The sequence below is a fragment of the Bubalus kerabau genome, chromosome 2 (assembly GCF_029407905.1).
Source record: "Bubalus kerabau isolate K-KA32 ecotype Philippines breed swamp buffalo chromosome 2, PCC_UOA_SB_1v2, whole genome shotgun sequence".
NCBI lineage: Eukaryota > Metazoa > Chordata > Mammalia > Artiodactyla > Bovidae > Bubalus > Bubalus kerabau.
In genome coordinates, this window is record NC_073625.1 from 10,725,529 (window position 1) to 10,746,847 (window position 21,319).

Genomic DNA, 21,319 nt, shown 5'->3' on the forward strand with positions numbered 1-21,319 from the left:
GTGTGTATGTGCATGGTATAAAGCATGGTGACTACAGTTGATGAGACTGAATTATATACTTGAAAACTGTCAAGAGAGTGGGTCTTAAGCATTTTCATAAATAAAGTGAATTGATGGATATATTGATTAATTTTTGGAATCATTCCATAACTAGTATCAGATTATCACATTGTTCAGTTCAGTTGCTCAGTCGTGTCCAACTCTTTTGTGACCCCATGAACCACAGCACGCCAGGCCTCCCTGTCCATTACCAACTCCCATAGCCTACCCTAACTCATGTCCATTGAGTCGGTGATGCCATCCAACCATTTCATCCTCTGTCGTCCCCTTTTCCTCCTGCCCCTAATCCCTCCCAGCATCAGGGTCTTTTCAAATGAGTTAGCTCTTCACATCAGGTGGCCAAAGTATTGGAGTTTCAGCTTCAACATCAGTCCTTCCAAAGAACACCCAGGACTGATCTGCTTTAGGATGGACTAGTTGTATCTCCTTGCAGTCCAAGGGACTCTCAAGAGTCTTCTCCAACACCACAGTTCAAAAGCATCAATTCTTCAGTGCTCAACTTTCTTTATAGTCCAACTCTCACATCCATACATGACCACTGGAAAAACCATAGCCTTGACGTTTGTTGGCAAAGTAATGTCTCTGCTTTTTAATATGCTGTCTAGGTTGGTCATAACTTTCCTTCCAAGGGGTAAGTGTCTTTTAATTTCATGGCTTCAATCACCATCTTCAGTGATTTTGGATTCCAAAAAATAAAGTCTCTCACTGTTTCCACTGTTTCCCCATCTATCTGCCATGAAGTGATGGGACCAGATGCCGTGATCTTTGTTTTCTGAATGTTGAACTTTAAGCCAACTTTTCCACTCTCCTCTTTCACTTTCATCAAGAAGCTCTTTAGTTCTTTACTTTCTGCCATAAGGGTGGTGTCATCTGCACATCTGAGGTTATTGATATTCCTCCTGGCAATCTTGATTCCATCTTGTGCTTCCTCCAGCCCAGCGTTTCTCATGATGTACTCTGCATATAAGTTAAATAAGCAGGGTGACAATATACAGCTTTGACATACTTCTTTTCCTATTTGGAACCGGTATGTTGTTCCATGTCCAGTTCTAACTGTTGCTTCCTGACATGCCTACAGGTTTCTAAAGAGGCAGGTCAGGTGGTCTGGTATTCCTATCTCTTTCAGAATTTTCCACAGTACACTTAAATTATATAAGTATTTTATTTGTCAATTATGTCTCAATAAAGCTAGAAAGTGAAAGTGAAAGTCCTTCAGTCATGTCTGACTCTTTATACAGTCCATGGATTATACAGTCCATGGAATTTTCCAGGCCAGAGTACTAGAGTGGCTACCTTTCCCTTCTCCAGGGGATCTTCCCAAACCAGGGATCAAAGCCAGGTCTCCTTCATTGCAGGTGGATTCTTTACCAGCTGAGCCACAAGGGAAGTCCAAGAATACTGGAACGGGTAGCATGTCCCTTCTCCAGGGAATCTTCCCTATCCAGGAATTGAACAGGGGTCTCCTGCATTGCAGGTGGATTCTTTATCAGCTGACCTATCAGGGAAGCCAATAAAGCTGGGGGTGGGTAGGAAGAGTTGTGTGGTGTGTGTGTTTGCATGTACACAAATACAGGGGAAAAAACGGAGAAGAAAATGAATACGGTACAGTTTCAATAGAGACTTAGAATCTATAATATAGAATATAATAGATACTTCAGGTGGTGAAGAAGTTGGAGTCCACCTGGGATTAACAGAAGCTTTTAGCATTGGTCAGGAGTCTATGCTCAAAGAAAACTAAAAAGAGACAGTTTGTGTGACTTTTAGATTGAGGCCAAGTATAATGGACATGGCATGTGGGATCACAGGGCAACTCAGGGCAAAATCTTTACTATCTCTAGCCTGGAAAATCTAAAATGTGAATATCAGGAAATTATGACTGCCAAATACACAAGCAGAAAACTTCAGAAAGAAGATAATCCGAATTCTGTCTCCCACATTTCTCGCCGATTCCTGAGACACTCACACAATTTGCAGCCTCAAACTGAAGAGCTCAGCTGGGACCAGAGCTGCCTTCTGTGAGGCTGAGTTGCTGTTCTGACTTTACCCAAGAGCACTGACCGACAAAACAAGCAAACAAAAATCAACCCTCGTCAGAGAAAAGCAGCAGAATCCAGACTTCCGATGAATGGTATAATGCCCAAGGTCTCAAAGAATATCATTAAAAAGACCATGGTAACTAAATCAGGATGTGAGCAACGGCCCATAAAACTAGCCTAGAATGTGTATTTTAGAAAATGAACTGTCTTCAGAAATAAAATATAAAGAGAAATCAGTGCCTCATGACAATTCTCAGAAATATTCTGAATACAGCCCCAAATTACTCATTATACCAAGAACCAGGAATATCTTGACTGCAGTCAGAAACGGCAATCAACAGAAAGCAAAACCAAGATGCATTTCCTGACGAGGATTTTAAAGCAACCACCATAAAAATGCTCCAATGAGCTATTGCAAAAACTCTTAAAGGAAATTAAGAAATAGAAAATCTCATCAAATAAATAGATAATATAAAAAGAACCAAATTAAAACTTCAGAAGAGAAAAAATACAATAATAAGAAAATAAACTTCAATAGATGAATTTAGTAAAAAAACAGAGATGACAGAAGGGAGTATCAGTGAACTTAAAGATTGATTAGTATTAATTATCCAATCTCAAAACAGAGAAGAAATAGCTTTTGAAAAAATTAACAGAAATACAGAAGCAGTGGGACAATGACAACACCAACAACAACAACCTAACATTAATATCATTAGTGGCCCAGAAAAAAAGTGCGTAGCTGAAATATATTTGAAGAAAAAAATGGTTTAAAATCTCCTCAATTTGGCAAAAGACACAAATCTACATATTTAATAGATTCACAAAACTTCTAACAATAAACTCAAAACAATGCATGATCAGACACATCATAATTAGATGGCCAGAGAAAACTTTGAAATGTCTTGAAGTCAACCAAAGGAAAACAACAGATTGCTTACAGAGGAATGATGATTAATAGGAGTTCTCATCCTATTAATTCTGAATTAATGTCAGAATTATTTCTAATTAATTAATATTAATTAAATAATTCTCTGACATTAGAAATAATGTCAGACAATGTAACACAATAGTTTTGAAGTGCTGAAAACGACTTTCATCCAGCAAAAATATCCTTAAGTAATGAAGATGAAATAAAGACATTCTAAAATGAAGGAAAATTAAGAAACATATTGCCAGTAACCAAGCTTTAAAAAAATGACTAAAGGAAGCTCTTCAGACAAGAAAGAAAATGATAATAAAAGAAAACCTGTAACATCAGTAATGAATAAAGAGGAACAGAAAATGTACTTACATGGGTAGATAAAATAGACTATTTTTAATTTGATTTTTTTCAATAAAAATTATGTTTCAGTGTTGAAAACAAAAATTATAATTTAGTGTGTATACTTATTAATTGCTTAGAAGTAATATTCAAGCAAACTATACTATAAAATTTCCCATTTTATGATTATGCACAAATTTCAGATCTAAAATAAATATGGTACTAACATTTGTATATTCTACTTGAAATAGTAAAATGCTGGTAAACAAACTTGTGTGTACGTGATTGTGTCACTGTGTGTGTGTAATCTCACTACAGAACATATGAAAAATGTTTTCCAAAGAGAAATATTGAAAAACACTAAAAAGAGATTGATAGTTTATATAAAGAGACAGGATATATTTGGGTACTATACAGTATTTGTCACAACTATAATTACCTACACAGAGTGGGTTAATGTGTGGATAAAGCTGTAATTAGAACTTTATTTACAATATAGGTGGTTGGCCAGATTTGGCCAATGGGTCATGCTTGCTTATTATGTCTATGATGAATAAATCAAAATAGAATATGAAAAATTGTTCTAGAAAAAATGAGAACTGTAAATGGCAACAGAGGACCAAAAAAAGAGAGATAAAACAGAAAACATATACTAAGTTGACAAAGTGAAATACAGATGCATCAGAAATTAGATTCAGTGCAAACTGTCTAAACACACTAATTAAAAGAAACAGGTTGGTGAAACAGAGGAAAAAACACATGGTCCAGGTGCTGACTGGAAATTCACATAATATATAAAGACAAAAGCAGTTAAGAAAACAGATTTAACATATGAACATTCATCATAAGAAAGCTGGAGAGGCTATATTGATAACAGATGAAGCTAGCTTCAGAAAAAAGATTATCATGGACAAAGGATATTGCAGTAATAAAAAGTTCAATAATAATCTTAAATGTTTGCATATCAAACATAAGAGCTGCAAAAATATGAAGCTAAGATGAATACAATTGAAAGAATAAACACACACATACATAATTTAGTTGGAGACTTTGACAACTCTCATAATTGATAAAAGCGCTAGACAACAGGAAATTGTTCAAAAGACATGAAAAATATTATCAGACAATGTCTATAAAACTGGCATTTATAGAACACTCAACTACAGCATGATATATGTCTTATGCAGTTTGTAACATATATGGCTTAAACCAAGGTGTTCAGGGACTTCAATAATTGCAAGGTTTCTACCCATGATTGGGTTTCCCTGGTGGCTCAGTGGTAAAGAATCCGCCTGCAATGCAGGAGACCCGGGTTTGATCCCTGGGTGGAAAAGATCCCCTGGAGAAGGAAATGCCAACCCACTCAAGTATTCTTGCCTGGGAAATCCCATGGACAGAGGAGCCTGACGGGCTACATACAGTGAATGGGGTCACAAGAGTCAGACATTACTTAGCAACTAAACCACCACCACCCATGATATGAAGTTGCACAATTTTATGCCCTGGAAAAAGTTAAGCCAATTGCTCAAGGTAGGGAAAAAGGATTAAAAAGAAAAGGAAAAAGTTAAAAAGAGAAAAAAAAAAAAAAGATGATGAGTCAAAATGCTCTCATACATACTTAACAAAGTTCTACGAAGAAAAGGGAAACAAAAATATGATCAAGTAAACAATACGATAAAACTTCTCAAGACAGATGTAAATTAGTACCCAGACTGAAAGTGCTGTAATGTAACAAGCATGTTGGATGATAAAAGATACCATGGAAGGATAAAAAGATCTTAAATGTTTCCATGAAGAAATAAGCTATTAGGATGTTGAATCCTGACGTCAATATAGGAAGTCAATAGATAATGCCTAATTTTGAAGCATCAATATGAACAAAGCTAGTGGAGGTGATGGAATTCCAATTGAACTACTTCAAATCCTAAAATATGATTCTGTGAAAGTACTGCAGTCAATATGCCAGCAAATTTGGAAAACTCAGCAGTGGCCACAGGACTGGAAATGGTCAGTTTTCATTCCAATCCCAAAGAAAAGCAATGCCAAAGAATGCTCAAATTACCACACAATTGCACTCATCTCACATGCTAGCAAAGTAAATTCTCAAACTTCTCCAAGCCAGGCTTCAACAGTACATGAACAGTGAACTTCCAGATGTTCAAGCTGGATTTAGAAAAGGTAGAGGAATCAGAGATCAAATTGCCAACATCTGTTGAATCATCAAAAAAGCAACAGAGTTTCAGAAAAACACCTACTTCTACTTTATTAACTATGCCAAAGTCTTTGACTGTGTGGATCACAACAAACTGTGAAAAACTATTCAAGTGATGGGAATACCAGACCACCTGACCTGCGTCCTGAGAAATCTGTATGCAGATTAAGAAGCAACAGAACTGGACATGGAACAATGGACTGGTTCCAAACTGGGGAAGGAGTATGTCAAGGCTGTATATTATCACTCTGCTTATTTAACTTATATGCAGAGTACATTATGAGAAATGCTGGGCTGGATGAATCAAAAGATGAAATAAAATTTGCTGGGAGAAATATCAATAACCTCAGATAGGCAGATGACACCACCCTTATGGCAGAAAGTGAAGAAGAACTAAAGAGCCTCTTGATGAAAGTGAAAGAGGAGAGTGAAAAAGTTGGCTTAAAATTCAACATTCAGAAAACTAAGATCATGGCATCTGGTCCCATCACTTCATGGCAAATATAAGGGGAAACAATGGAAACAGTGACAGACTTTATTTTGGGAGGGGGGCTCCAAAATCATTGCAGATGGTGACTACAGCCATGAAACTAAAAGACACTTGTTCCTTGGAAGAAAATTTATGACCAGTTGGTCATAACTTTAATAGACAACTTATTAAAAAGCAAAGACATTACTTTGCCAACAACGGTCCATTTAGTCAAGGCTATGGTTTTTTCAGTATCATATATGGATGTGAGAGCTAAAGAAAAGAAAATTATATAAATTTTCTATAAAGAAAGATGAGTGCAGAAGAATTGATGCTTTCGAACTGTGTTGTTGGAGAAGACTCTTGAGAGTCCCTTGGACAGCTAGGAGATTGAACCAGTCCATCCTAAAGCAGATCAGTCCTGAATATTCATTGGAAGAACTAATGCTGAAGCTGAAACTCCAATACTTTGGCCACCTGATGCAAAGAGCTGACTCATTTGAAAAGACCCTGATGCTGGGAAAGATCGAAGGCAGGAGGAGAAGGGGATGACAGAGGATGAGGTGGTTGGATGGCATCACCAACTCAATGGACACAAGTTTGAGTAGACTCCAGGAGTTGGTGTTGGATAGGGAGGTCTGGCGTGCTGCAGTCCATGGGGTTGCAAAGAATAGGACACGACTGCGTGACTGAACTGAACTGAACTGAAATTTGAATACTCAAGGAATTTATTGGGCATATTACTCAGAAATATAGAGCAAAAGAATGAACAACTATTTCTACACGTATAAGCATGAATAACTATCAAAGACGTAGCTTTGAGCAGATATGTTTAAAACACACACATTGAGAACACATACTCTATTATTTACAGAAAGTTCAAAGAAAGATCAAATTAACCAGTGAGTAAGTGTCAGGATAGGGGGAGGGAGGATTTAGGAGTCTTCTGATATGTTGATAAGATTTTATTTTTTGACCTCTGTGATACTTATACCTATGTATGACTTGGCCAAAATCAAGCATGCTATACATTTATGACTTGTGCAATGTTCTCTATACATGATGCACCTCAATAAAAATTTTATTTAAAAGAAAATATCCACTAAGTTATATGCCAGGAAGGAAAGTTTAAAAAGAAAAGGATAAGGATTCAAGAAGTGTAGATTATGCAAAGAATTGATTTAGTTGTTTACAGTAGTCTTGTAAAACCATTTTTATTTGTAATAAGAATATTTGCTCTATTTGGTAAGATATAATTTTGAAAGAAAAAGTAAGTAGTAGAGTTGTATGCTTCAACTTGTATACATCTTTTAACAAGCTATTCAAAATAGTTCTGAAATGATATATAAAGTAAGAACAAAGCAAAACAATAATACATAGTTAGTGGTTACATGTATTTGTAACAATAGTATAAAATATGCAAAAACTAGCAAATATGAAGTCATGCCTTCTGTTATTTCCTGAATTTGAAGGAGACATAACATAAGGCTTTAACTTTTCCCTAAGGTTTTCTGTCCTTAGGAAATCTGATACAATGCTATTATCTTTTATGCCAGGCTGGTGAAGAGGTATAGTCATATCTCTTTGTATCATTTTCCTATATTGAAATTTATAATTAAATAAACTGAGATTAAAATCATGTTGTCCCAACAAAATAATAATCCATACAGATATAGAGAAAAAATCAAGTTTACTTCACTATGTAAAATAATATTTATAAAACACAATATAAAGTTTAGAAGAAAATGGTCACAGAGAGGACACATATTACATACCACAGCAACATCTGCATCATAGCTTCTATTGCATATTGTGCCAGGAAATGTTGCTCCCACATATTTAGGCTGGTTCCTGTAACTACATCATTATAATGTTTCTTTTTTTTATTAGCATGGTCAGTCAGAATGATTCACAAGCTTATTTATTAAGTTAAATCTCCCATAAAATTTAAAATAAGTTTTCAAACATACTATTTTTAATCTGAATAATACCTAATATATTATACAAAATGCTCAAATTTTTGAAAACTATAATTCACCTTAATACCAATTTTTTTTTCTTAACCTAACTCCTTGACCTGATAGAATTTTATTATATCAAATTCTCCTCAGTTTCCCTTATTCAGCAATTATTTTGGTCACTAAAAATTAAAAGGAATTTTTAATTTATGGAAAATAATTCTTGCCATCTAAATATAAGCAGTTTTTAAAATTATAGACAGGCATTTCTTCAATCATGCCTACTCTTTGCGACCCCATAGGCTGTAGCCCACCAGGCTCCTCCGTCCGGGGAATTCTCCACAAGAATACTGGAGTGGGCAGCCATTCCCTTCTCCAAAGATCTTCCCAACTCAGGGATCAAACCTGAGCTTCCCACACTGCAGGCAGATTCTTATCGTCTGAGCCACCAGGGAAGCCCTAATCATACTACCAAAAACCTAAATGTTTCTTTATCGAACAGTAGACATGAAATGCATTCACAAATCGTAGGTAATATTTATTAACTGAATAGTATCAGTTTTGCATCCTTAATAAGTTGGGGTTTGTATGTATTCTGTCATATAGCTGATATTATAAAAGCTCATGAAATATTTTTTCATATGAATCATATTCCAAAATATTTTGTCATATAAGTGATTCAGATTGTTTTTATTTTTATCATGTTTCCTACTACACTATCACCTCGATGCAACAGCTATATTTTACTTAACATTTTCACAGGGGCCTACAGAAAACTGAAAAACACTATAAATGTGTTATATTATAAAATTAATGAAATTATTTATGTATATCTCTTTATTAATGCAGAATATTGTGCTTACATAAGTAAGAATGTTACATCGTGGGGCCGAAGGATAAGATAGTCCTGTTTCCATGCCAAAAATCTTTGTAATAAATCATCAGCATCTCCAATGGTGGAAATTTGGTTTTTATCTGACCACAATTCCAAGGAGGATAATATCACAGTCAATTTGAACTGACTAAACATCTAAAAATAAGATGTATATTGTATACATTCAAATAAAATAAATCATTACATCAAAACAGTACATAAAAAATAAAGTTTACTTGATTACCTTGGATATTAACTCAAATAAAGGACTTGAAGTCATTAATTTGCCATGATATAATGAAAAGGTTTTCAATGACTTTTCATAAATTTATACATGTAAAAATGTTAAAACTTACTGCATTGACAAGGCCAATAATCTGGATAATTTTCTGTGTTACAGCCATCATTTCTGATCCCATATAATCATACTGAAAAAGAAATTTTTTACGACTCTTTTAAAAATGTAAGTGACAGCAATTTTTCTTGTATGATGAATATCTCTTGATGATAGCAAGCAGGAAAACCATAAGATTTGTGAGATGAATTAAAATATACTAACATAAAGATAATAATATTTACCATAATGAAAACAAACAACAATAAAAAAAAATCATACTTAGGGATTCAAAATAGATTCTCACTTGTTATGTATTTTAAAGACACTGTCCAGCAGAAACAATTGAAATCAAGAGGTACTAAAATAACTTCACAGATCTGTCTGTATTATAAAGGGATTTCTTGAAGTAGATATTTTCTAAAACAGAAGAAATCAGTCACAGCATTTCCCATTGCATGCTTAGCAATTAAAGAAGAGTAAATAAATATTAAAAATAATCAACATGCTCAAATAAATCTTTAGGAAGACAGAAATCTTAATGATGTAAAGTGAAAATTATATGGCATGAATTATTCAAAAAAGTTTGATAAAGAACAAAATGAAATAGGGTAAAGGTGAAAGAAAGAAAATATTTTTTTTGAAACTGATAAATATATTTTTAAAATATCATGTATGAAACGAGTTGCCAGTCCAGGTTCAATGCACGATACCGGATGCTTGGGGCTAGTGCACTGGGACGACCCAGAGGGATGGTATGGGGAGGGAGGAAGGAGGAGGGTTCAGGATGGGGAACACATGTATACCTGTGGCGGGTTCATTTTGATATTTGGCAAAACTAATACAATTTTGTAAAGTTTAAAAATAAAATAAAATTTTAAAAAAATGTAAAAAAAAAACTGTAGTCAATTTACAATATTATATTAGTTTCAGGTGTACACCATGGTGATTCAATATTTTCTTATTGAATAAAATACGCCATTTAAAGTTGAAAACACTATCAATACTAATCACTTGTGAGAAGATGGAAGAGCAAACTGCTACAGTCAACTTTTGAAAATTATCAATATCCCCTAAGAGTAATTTACACTAACCTAATGACATAATGATTTCACTCTTATCTAGATATGCAAAAGATACTATGTTTACCAAATGGATATTTTTCCAAAAAAGAAATGCAAGTGACCAACAGGTACACAAAAGGTATTCAACATTACTAACCATCAGGGAAGCGAAAAAATCCAGAGTGAGATTTCACCTCACGTTGGTCAGATGGCTATCATCAAAACAACAAAAAAAAGAAAAAAAAAAAAAAAACAGCTTACATATGCCTAAGAAATCTGTATGCAGGTCAAGAAGCAAAATTTGGAACCAGACATGGAACAACAGACTTTTTCCAAATCGGGAAAGGAGTACATCAAGGCTGTATATTGTCACCCTGCTTATTTAACTTAAATGCAGAGTACATCATGTGAAATGCTGGGCTGGATGAAGCACAAGATGGAATCAAGATTTCCAGGAGAAATATCAATAGCCTCAGATATGCAGATGATACCACTTTCATGGCAGAAAGCAAAGAGGAACTAAAGAGCCTCTTGATGAAAGTAAAAGAGGAGAGTGGAAAAGTTGGCTTAAAACTCAACATTCAAAAAACTAACCAGTCCCATCACTTCATGGCATATAGACAAGGAAACAATGGAAACAGTGACAGACTTTATTTTCTTTCCAAAATCATTGCAGATGGTGACTGCAGCCATGAAATTAAAAGATGCTTGCTCCTTGGAAGAAAACTTATGACCAACCTAGTCTGCATATTAAAAAGCTGACATTACTTTGCCAACAAAGGTCCGTCTAGTCAAAGCTATGGTTTTTCCAGTAGTCATATATGGATGTGAGAGTTGGACTGTAAAGAACGCTGAACACTGAAGAATTCATGCTTTTGAACTGTGGTGTTAGAGAAGACTCTTGAGAGTCCCTTGGACTGCAAAGAGATCCAACCAGTCAACCCTAAAGGAAATCAGTCCTGAATATGCATTTGAAGGACTGATACTGAAGCTGAAGCTCCAGCATTTTGGCCACCTGATGTGATGAACTGACTCATTGGAAAAGACCCTGATGCTGGGAAAGATTGAAGGCAGGAGGAGAAGGGGGTGACAGAGGATGAGATGATTGGATGGCATCACCAACTCAATGGACATGAGTTTGAGCAGGCTTTCGGAGTTGGTGATGGACAGGTAAGCCTGGTGCGCTGGAGTCCACGGGGTTGCAAAGAGTCAGACACGACTGAGTGACTGAACTGAACTGACAAATGCTGGTGAGCACGTTGAGAAAAGGAAACCCTTGTACTCTGTGGGATTGTAAATTGGTACAGCATTATGGAAAACAATATGTTGCTAAGTCACTTCAGTGGTGTCTGACTCTGTGCAACCCCATAGATGGCAGCCCACCAGGCTCCCTCGTCCCTGGGATTCTCCAGGCAAGAACACTGGAGTGGGTTGCCATTTCCTTCTCCAATGCATGAAAGTGAAAAGTGAAAGTGAAGTTGCTCAGTCGTGTCCAACTCTTAGTGACCCCATGGACTGTGGCCCACCAGGCTCCTCCGTTCATGGGATTTTCCAGGCAAGAGTGCTGGAGTGGAGTGCCATTGCCTTCTCCGGAAAAACAATCTAACAGTTCCTTAAAAATTAAAAAAAAGAACTGCCATATGAATGACAATCACTTCTCAGTATAGAGCCTAAGAAAGTGAAATCAGTATCTCATAGAAATATCTGTATTCTCATGTTTGAAATGTTATTCACAATAGCCTAGATATGAAAACAACTTTAAGTGTCGTCAAAAGATGAAAGAACAGAAAAAAGTGGTATATATGCACATAGGAGGAGGGCCTGGCAATCCACTCCAGTGTTCTTACCTGGAGAATCCTATGGACAGAGGAACCTGGTAGGCTAAAATCCATAGTGTTGCAAAGAGTTGGACACAACTAAAGCGACTTAGTACAGTACATGTACAATGGCATAGTATTCAGTCACAAAAAGGAGGAAATTCTCTCATTTGCAACAATGTGATAAATCTGGAGGGCATTGTGCTAAGTGAAATAAGCCAACCCAAGAAAGAGAGAAACTGTGTTGTGTCATGGCATCACTAACATGTAGAATCTAAAACAAACAAACAAAAACAAACAAACAAAAAAAAGTCAAATTTCATAGAAACAAAGAATAGAATTTTGGTTGCCAGAGGAAGTAATGGAGAAATGTAGGTCAAAGGGTACAAACTTTTCAGTTATAGGTTCTGAGTATCTAATGTGCAGTACAGTGACTATAGTTAATGATATGGTATTGTACACTTGAAAGCTGATGAGTTCTCTTAAGTGTTCTTACCACACACACACACACACACAGAACATAATGTTAATGCTGTGAGGCAGTGAATGTGTTAACTATCTTGGTCTTGGTAAACAATCCGCAATGTACATGGTCATCAAATCTTCACATTGTACAATTTAGCCATATACAATCATATTTATCAATAATTCCTCAAAAAATTGGAAAAAAATATTAAGTCAATTGGTCAGCTGGCAAATATCTATCATAGTTCAAAGAAAACAGTGTGACTGGAGAGGGTACAGCAGGTTAAGGAGAGGGCAAGGCAGTTAGGAAGTGTGGTCAGAGACCCCAGCCTGATCTGGGGGTGAGAGGGCAGGTAGATAGTACTGTGCATCCTAGGCTAGTCCAGATGTTTAAGCTGGTTTTAGGAAAGGCAGATGAACCAGAGACCAAATTGCCAACATCCGCTGGATCATTGAAAAAGCAAGAGAGTTCCAGAAAAACATCTATTTCTGCTTTATTGACTATGCCAAATCCTTTGACTATGTGGATCACAATAAACTGTGGAAAATTCTTCAAGAGATGGGAATACCAGACCATCTGACCTGCCTCTTGAGAAATTTGTATGCAGGTCAGGAAGCAACAGTTAGAACTGGACATGGAACAACAGACTGGTTCCAAATAGGAAGAGGAGTACGTCAAGGCTGTATATTGTCACCCTGCTTATTTAACTTTTATGCAGAGTGTGTCATGAGAAACGCTGGGCTGGAAGAAACACAAGCTGGAATTAAGATTGCCGGGAGAAATATCAATAGCCTCAGATATGCAGATAACACCACCCTTATGGCAGAAAGTGAAGAGGAACTAAAAAGCCTCTTGATGAAGGTGAAAGAGGAGCATGAAAAAGTTGGCTTAAAACTCAACATTCAGAAAATGAAGATCATGGCATCTGGTCCCATCACTTCATGGGAAATAGATGGGGAAACGGTGGAAACAGTGTCAGACTTTATTTTGGGGGGCTCCAAAATCACTGCTGATGGTGACTGCAGCCAAGAAATTAAAAGACCCTTACTCCTTGGAAGAAAAGTTATGACCAACCTAGATAGCATATTGAAAAGCAGAGACATTACTTTGCCAACAAAGGTCCGTCTAGTCAAGGCTATGGTTTTTCCTGTGGTCATGTATGGATTGTGAGAGTTGGACTGTGAAGAAAGCTGAGCCCCAAAGAATTGATGCTTTTGAACTGTGGTGTTGGAGAAGACTCTTGAGAGTCCTTTGGACTGCAAGGAGATCCAACCAGTCCATTCAGAAAGAGATCAGTCCTAGGATTCCTTTGGAAGGAATGATGCTAAAGCTGAAACTCCAGTACTTTGGCCACCTCATGCGAAGAGTTGACTCATTGGAAAAGACTCTGATGCTGGGAGGGATTGGGGGCAGGAGGAGAGGAGGACGACAGAGGATGAGATGGCTGGATGGCATCACTGACTCGATGGACATGAGTTTGCGTAAACTCCGGGAGTTGGTGATGGACAGGGAGGCTTGGCGTGCTGTGATTCATGGGGTCGCAAAGAGTCAGACACGACTGAGTGACTGAACTGAACTGAAGTGAACTGAGGCTAGTTTGGGGCTAGTTTGGGATCCTAATTACATACATTTGTTGTTGTTTAGTCACTCAGTCCTGTCTGACTCTTCTGTGGCCCTATGGACTGTTGCCCTCCAGGGTCCTCTGTCCATGGGATTTTCCAGCCAAGAATACTGGAGTGGGCTGCCATTTCCTTCTCCAGGGGATCTTCCTGACTCAAGGATCCAATCCACATCTCCTACATTGCAGGCAGATTCTTTACCAGTGAGCCATGGGGGAAGCCTCTTAACTATATCCAAGTCACACCTAAAATTAAATCTTTTTACTTGGAAATCATCACAAAATTACATACATTATGTCTTTAAGGAAGTTTTTCATAATGCTTAAAGAGAGAAGGCAAATAAAGCACAAGGTCCCACTTTATAGCACAGGGAGCTGTATTCAATGCCCTGTGATAAACCATGATGGAAAGAATACTAAAAAGGAATGTTTATATGTATTAACTGATTCACTTTACTGTACAGCAGATACTGGCACAATATTGTAAATTAATTATATTTCAATAAAAAATGAATTAATTAAAAATAAAATAAAAAATGTCTGGACTCTGAAAGATAAATTGCTCCAAATTGGCAGTTCCATGTTTTAATTTTTCTATAAACATTTAGCAAAAAAAAGTGTAGCTACCTTTCCATGATCATTAGAACATGTATACCTGTGGCGGATTCATTTTGATATTTGGCAAAACTAATACAATTATGTAAAGTTTAAAAATAAAATAAAATAAAAGAAATATTAATTTTGAAACCTGCAAGAGAGCTAACAATATAATAAATTTCCATAAATTGATTTCATAAATTTAATATTCAGAAATGATTAAACATTTTGGCTGATGTTCTCTAGGTGATAGCAATAAAAAAATTAAACTTTAAGAAAGGAAAATAAAAATGGGAAAGAAGAGAGAGAGCAATGGAAGGAGGGGAAAGTTTGACTTACCAAAGCTTTTTCGACTATAATGTGCATTTCTAGATATTGGGGCAATAGTTCTGAAAAAGTTTTTTCCTGAAAAGAGAATTAATCAAATGTTAATATGTTTTGAATTTATTAAACAGTGACATGTAAAGGAGGCAAGTGACCTCATAAAACCCTCATGAGGTCTTAACTATAAAAATTAACTGCAAATCAGAAAATTAACTTGAAAACAAATTCCAAGTTTAAAGGAATCCCAGTGAGCCTGCTAGAGTAAGGTAGAAGTCTAGGTATTCACTATTAATACTGAATAAGAGAAAGTGAATAACTCCATAGCTCCAGAGCATAGGCTCTGTGTCCCATTTGATACAATGTAATAATCCTTGATTGTGTCAAGTTAGTCAGCTATAAATCATCAATTTATTACATCATTTAGTACTCTAATGGTGATTTTTACAAGAGCTGTATATCTAACATGCTGAAATACCATTTCAAACATGGATATCTTAAAGGACCTACAATTTCTTCCTTGACCCAAGTGCACTGGTAATTAAATCTAAGTGTAAGGAGGGAACAAAGATGGCATCTGTCATAAAACAGCTTTTTTTGTTACTGTTATTTAGTCACTAAGTCATGTCTGACTCTGTGACTCCATGGACTACAGCCCACCAGTCTTCTCTGTCCATGGAATTCTCCAGGCAAGAATACTGGAGTGGGTTGCCGTTTCCTTCTCCAGGGGATCTCCCTGACACAGGGATCGAACTCGTGTCTCCTGCATTGACAGGTGAAGTCTTTACCACTGAGCCAGCAGGGAAGCCCCACAAAATAGCATAGCTTACTATAAATAAACAAGCAAACAAAGAAACTGGATTCAACTGGTAGAGCCTAGGCTTACATTTTCACAGGGAAGTAAACTATGCATGCATCTTAAATGCGTATATACTGAGATGCTGATTTCTTTTCTTGGTGTTCAAAATTAACTTAAAAAATATTTTGTATTTTGGTTGCTCTTACTGTGCTTGTATAAAAATATAAGCCACTTTTGACAACCATGGATTCCAAATTGCAGCCTGGTTGAATATAATTACAAATTATGTACACACCATAACCAATTTTCTGTATGTTTCTACACAGCAGATTTCATATTTTAATAACAGTGTTTTTTTTCCCCATTTGCAATTTCAAATTTATATTCTTATTTTCAAAATAATAAAACTGTATCTGTAATACCTGTGTTTTAAAATGAACTTATAGTACCATTCATCATAATGTCACATGTCATTTTCAGTAATTGAACTTCAAAATCCATTCATTTTAATGGGTTACTTTTATTTTCTTCTTTAAAATGTTTTGTTCAGTTTTTTAAAAATAAGTATTGAATCATAGAATATTGCCAAAATAGATCACAGGTCTCTTGTAATTCTCCCTGGTGGTTACATCCTACAGAATTACAGTACATTTTCAAAACTGGGGTATTCACCTGGTACAATGTGTATGTGTATAGCTCTACATCATTTTGTCATGTGTATGTTTATATAACCACAACTCCAATCAAGATACAAAACTATTTTGTCACCATGAAGATTTCCCTTCTTGTACCTCTTTAAAGTCAATTGAGATTATACAGTCTGAGGAAGAGAAAGATATCAGAATGGAAAAAAATGAACAGAACCTGCTCTTTTCCTATGGGGCATTTTCAAGCACATCAACATGTATACAATGGAGGTAATAGGGAGGAGATAGATAAAAGGGCAAAAAGGAGCTTCAAAGAACTAATGGCCAAAATGTTACTAAATCTCATGAAAAAATTAAACATCCAAGAAGCTTAATGAACTTCAAGTAAGATAAACTCAAAGGGATCCAATCAAAGACACACATAAGAAAACTGTCATAAGGCAAAGACAGAGACTCTTGAAAGAATCAACAAAGGGCCACATCGTGCACAAGGAATCCTCAATAAGATGACTAACATCTGATTCTTCATCAGAGGAAAGGGAGTCCAAAAGATAGTGAACTGAAATATCCAAAGTGATGAAAGAAAAACACCTGTCAACTAAGAATTCTATATTCAGCCTACAAATTAAAAGTTTAATAATATAGAAATGATACAGTATTTTAGAAAGACATGTCCCAGTAGTATGTAAACCTATATATCAAAATATTAAAAGCAATGTTACCAGGGCAGTGGTAACTAGTGTTTTTATATTCCTAATTTTATTCAATAATAAGCACTTTTGCTTGAATAAAAATTAAAAACAAGAAATATTACATGAGACAACATACAACAATAAGCTTGGAATACATTATTGCATATTTCCATGTATTTTAGATGGAATATGGATGTTTTATATACCCGTGTAGAAAACAGATACCAAATGTTATATTGCTACTCAGCAGCTAAATACTTCCTTTTCCTGACTAACACAATTCTACAAAAGTAATTTTACAGTGTGTCATGACATCAGAATTGTCTCAGTTACCTGTGAGCTTAAATGGATTGTATAGGACTGATCTTTCTGCCAAATATTGCTGTAATTTTCTGCAAACATTGGTTTATCTGGATGGTCATTTTTCATTTGATAAATTATGTGCTCAAATCTTGCTGAAAATTCCAAAGGCTCAATGCCATAGCTGATATTTTCAAACTGAAGGAATCCCCTGAATATTTAGAAAACAATGACATAAAAATCCTGCCAATAATCCCATCATCCTGCAAATGATTCCATCAGATTTATAATTCAAAATGCCATAAGAAATGAGCAACCATAGTGAGGAACATGTTTTAAAGTCACTCTCTTTTCCTACTTTTTTTTCAGCTACCACTAGTAACTGAGTAACCACATCTGCCTCAGTTTTTCTCATGTATTAAAGAACTAAATATACTGAGAAGTATTTTGTTTTTTCCATATAGCAGTCACATTCATTCAAGGTGTATTAAGGCCATGCATGGGGTTGCAAAGAGTTGGACATGACTGAGCGACTGAATTGAACTGATTTGCTGGAAACCAAGGCATTTGTTGAGAATTCCAAGAATAAAAAGTTCCTGTTCTTACAGAGGGACAGTGGATATATACAGTGGAGGTCTAAAAAGGCTGATATGTAGGAAAACCACATTTAGAAAATGTCAAGTTTCTGAGTCAACAAATTCTGGACATCAGGCGATGAAAAGCAAAGGGAAGGTGGGAAGAGTCTTTTTGCTCTGCTCTGGGCCTGTATCTTCATCTGATAAACTCACCACCTTCTTCCTGCCACTTCAATGATGAAAATTATCACCCCTGCCCTTTTACCTCTGAGGTACCTTCTCAGCTAGTCGTCTTACATCTGATACAAAGCACACCTACACTGAGAATATACAACTTGCGCTTAGTTAAGTAACTACTTAATGTAATTTTCCATAACTATTCCAGATAGCTGATACAAAATACAACAATAACATCCAGGGAGATCCAGGGAGATATTCTAAAGGATTTAGGGGGTGGGTGTGTTTGAATTTTTTTTTTTAACGCATCTGTCTCTTTCTCCTCAATATCTTGAACATATCTTCAGTTAGGATTCCCTTGAGTGATTTCACTTCAATGGTTACTGCAAAGGCCCATTTATTAATATTAAAAACTAAGGCCATCGTGAAGAAAACGTTCCGATTGGAATCCTCCTTAAATATCCCAGATTTGTGTTTTGCAGCCACTAAATTTTATTTTAAAGTATATCCTAATTTTTCATGTATAAATAACCTCAAAGATTCTGTTATGTGTTACTCACTCAGTCATGTCTGACTCTTTGGGACCCCATGGATTGTAGCTCACCAGACTCCTTTGTCCACGGAATTCTCCATGCAAGAATACTAGAGTGGGTTACCATTCCTTTCTCCAGGGAATCTTCCCAACCCAGGGACTGAACATGGGTCTCCTGCCCTGCAGGCAGATTCTTTACTTTTTTAGCCACCAGGGATGGGCAGTAGCCCGCCAGACTCCTCTGTCCATGGGATTTTTTCCAGCAAGGATACTGGAGTGGGTTGCCATGCCCTCTTCCAGGGGATCTTCCCGACCTAGGGATCAAACCCACCTCTTCTGTGTCTCTTGCATCACAGGCAGACTCTTTACCCACTGAGTTATGGGGAAGCCCCAAGATTCTGTTACCTGAGTCCAGAACAGATGCTGAGTGTCACGACTGAACTTGGGAAACCTGCAATGTATCCTTGATAATGACAATGCATCTGAAAAACAGTACAATGAGGCCAATAAATAAATTATTCATCCATAAAATGTATTGGCAAATGTTATAAATATTCAAAACATTAAAACAGTTGAAAGTAATAAGTTTCTGTATCATAAAGATTTATTAAAAGTGGTTTTCAACTCAAACTCTTCCAGAAAATTGCAGGGGAAGGTAACCTTCCAAACTCATTCTATAAGCCCACCATCACCCTAATACCAAAACCTGACAAAGATGCCACAAAAAAAGAAAACTACAGGCCAATATCACTGATGAACATAGATGCAAAAATCCTTAACAAAATTCTAGCAATCAGAATCCAACAACACATTAAAAAGATCATACATCATGACCAACTGGCCTTTATCCCAGGGATGCAAGGATTCTTCAATATCCACAAATCAATCAATGTAATACACCACATTAACAAATTGAAAAATAAAAGCCATATGATTATCTCAATAGATGCAGAGAAAGCCTTTGACAAAATTCAACATCCATTTATGATAAAATCTCTCCAGAAAGCAGGAATAGAAGGAACATACCTCAACATAATAAAAGCTATATATGACAAACCCACAGCAAACAATATTCTCAATGGCGAAAAACAGAAAGCATTTCCCCTAAAGTCAAGAACAAGACAAGGGTGTCCACTTTCACTACTACTATTCAACATAGTTTTGGAAGTTTTGGCCACAGCAATCAGAGCAGAAAAAGAAATAAAAGGAATCCAAATTGGAAAAGAAGTAAAACTCTCACTGTTTGCAGATGACATGATCCTCTACATAGAAAACCCTAAAGACTTCACCAGAAAATTACTAGAGCTAATCAATGAATATAGTAAAGTTGCAGGATATAAAATCAGCACAGAAATCCCTTGCATTCCTATACACTAATAATGAGAAAATAGAGAAATTAAGGAAACAATTCCATTCACCATTGCAATGAAAAGAATAAAATACTTAGGAATAATACCTATATATAGAAAACTATAAAACACTGGTTAAAGAAATCAAAGAGGACACTAATAGATGGAGAAATACACCATGTTCATGGATCGGAAGAATCAATATAATGAAAATGAGTATACTACCCAAAGCAATCTATAGATTCAATGCAATCCCTATCAAGCTACCAACAACAAGAGCTAGAACAATAATCTTGCAATTTGTATGGAAATACAAAAAAACCTCGAATAGCCAAAGCAATCTTGAGAAAGAAGAGTGGAACTGGAGGAATCAACCTGCCTGACTTCAGGCTCTACTACAAAGCCACAATCATCAAGACAGCATGGTACTGGCACAAAGACAGAAATATAGATCAATGGAACAAAATAGAAAGCCCAGAAATAAACCCATGCACCTATGGACACCTTATCTTTGACAAAAGAGGCAAGAATATACAATGGAGAAAAGACAATCTCTTTAACAAGTGGTGCTGGGAAAACTGGTCAACCACTTGTCATAGAATGAAACTAGAACACTTTCTAACACCATACACCAAAATAAACTCAAAATGGATTAAAGATCTAAATGTAAGACCAGAAACTATAGAACTGCTAGAGGAGAACATAGGAAAAACACTCTCTGACATAAATAACAGCAGGATCCTCTATGACCCACCTCCCAAAATATTAGAAATAAGCAAAAATAAACAAATGGGACCTAATTAAAATTAAAAGCTTCTGCACAACAAAGGAAACTATAAGCAAGGTGAAAAGACAGCCTTCAGAATGGGAGAAAATAATAGCAAACGAAGAAACTGACAAACAACTAATATCAAAAATACATAAGCAACTCCTGCTGCTCAATTCCAGAAAAATAAACAACCCAATCAAAAAATGGGCCAAAGAACTAAACAGACATTTCTCCAAAGAAGACATACAGATGGCTAACAAACACATGAAAAGATGCTCAACATCACTCATTATCAGAGAAATGCAAATCAAAACCACAATGAGGTACCATTTCATGCCAGTCAGAATGGCTGCTATCCAAAAGTCTACAAGCAATAAATGTTGGAGAGG

General features: G+C 36.0%; 1 protein-coding gene across 1 annotated transcript in view; it reads right to left on the reverse strand.

The window, feature by feature from the left end:
• The window catches only part of ADAM18 (ADAM metallopeptidase domain 18), a 101,050-nt gene that overhangs the window by 67,319 nt on the left and 12,412 nt on the right, over positions 1-21,319 (reverse strand). Inside the window, exons 5-10 of the mRNA XM_055570039.1 lie at positions 19,218-19,294; positions 17,562-17,739; positions 15,109-15,174; positions 9,230-9,301; positions 8,863-9,029; positions 7,817-7,898 (exon numbers count right to left, since the gene is read on the reverse strand). Coding sequence (XP_055426014.1) covers positions 7,817-7,898; positions 8,863-9,029; positions 9,230-9,301; positions 15,109-15,174; positions 17,562-17,739; positions 19,218-19,294 — 642 coding nt within the window. The remainder of the gene's footprint in view (positions 1-7,816; positions 7,899-8,862; positions 9,030-9,229; positions 9,302-15,108; positions 15,175-17,561; positions 17,740-19,217; positions 19,295-21,319) is intronic.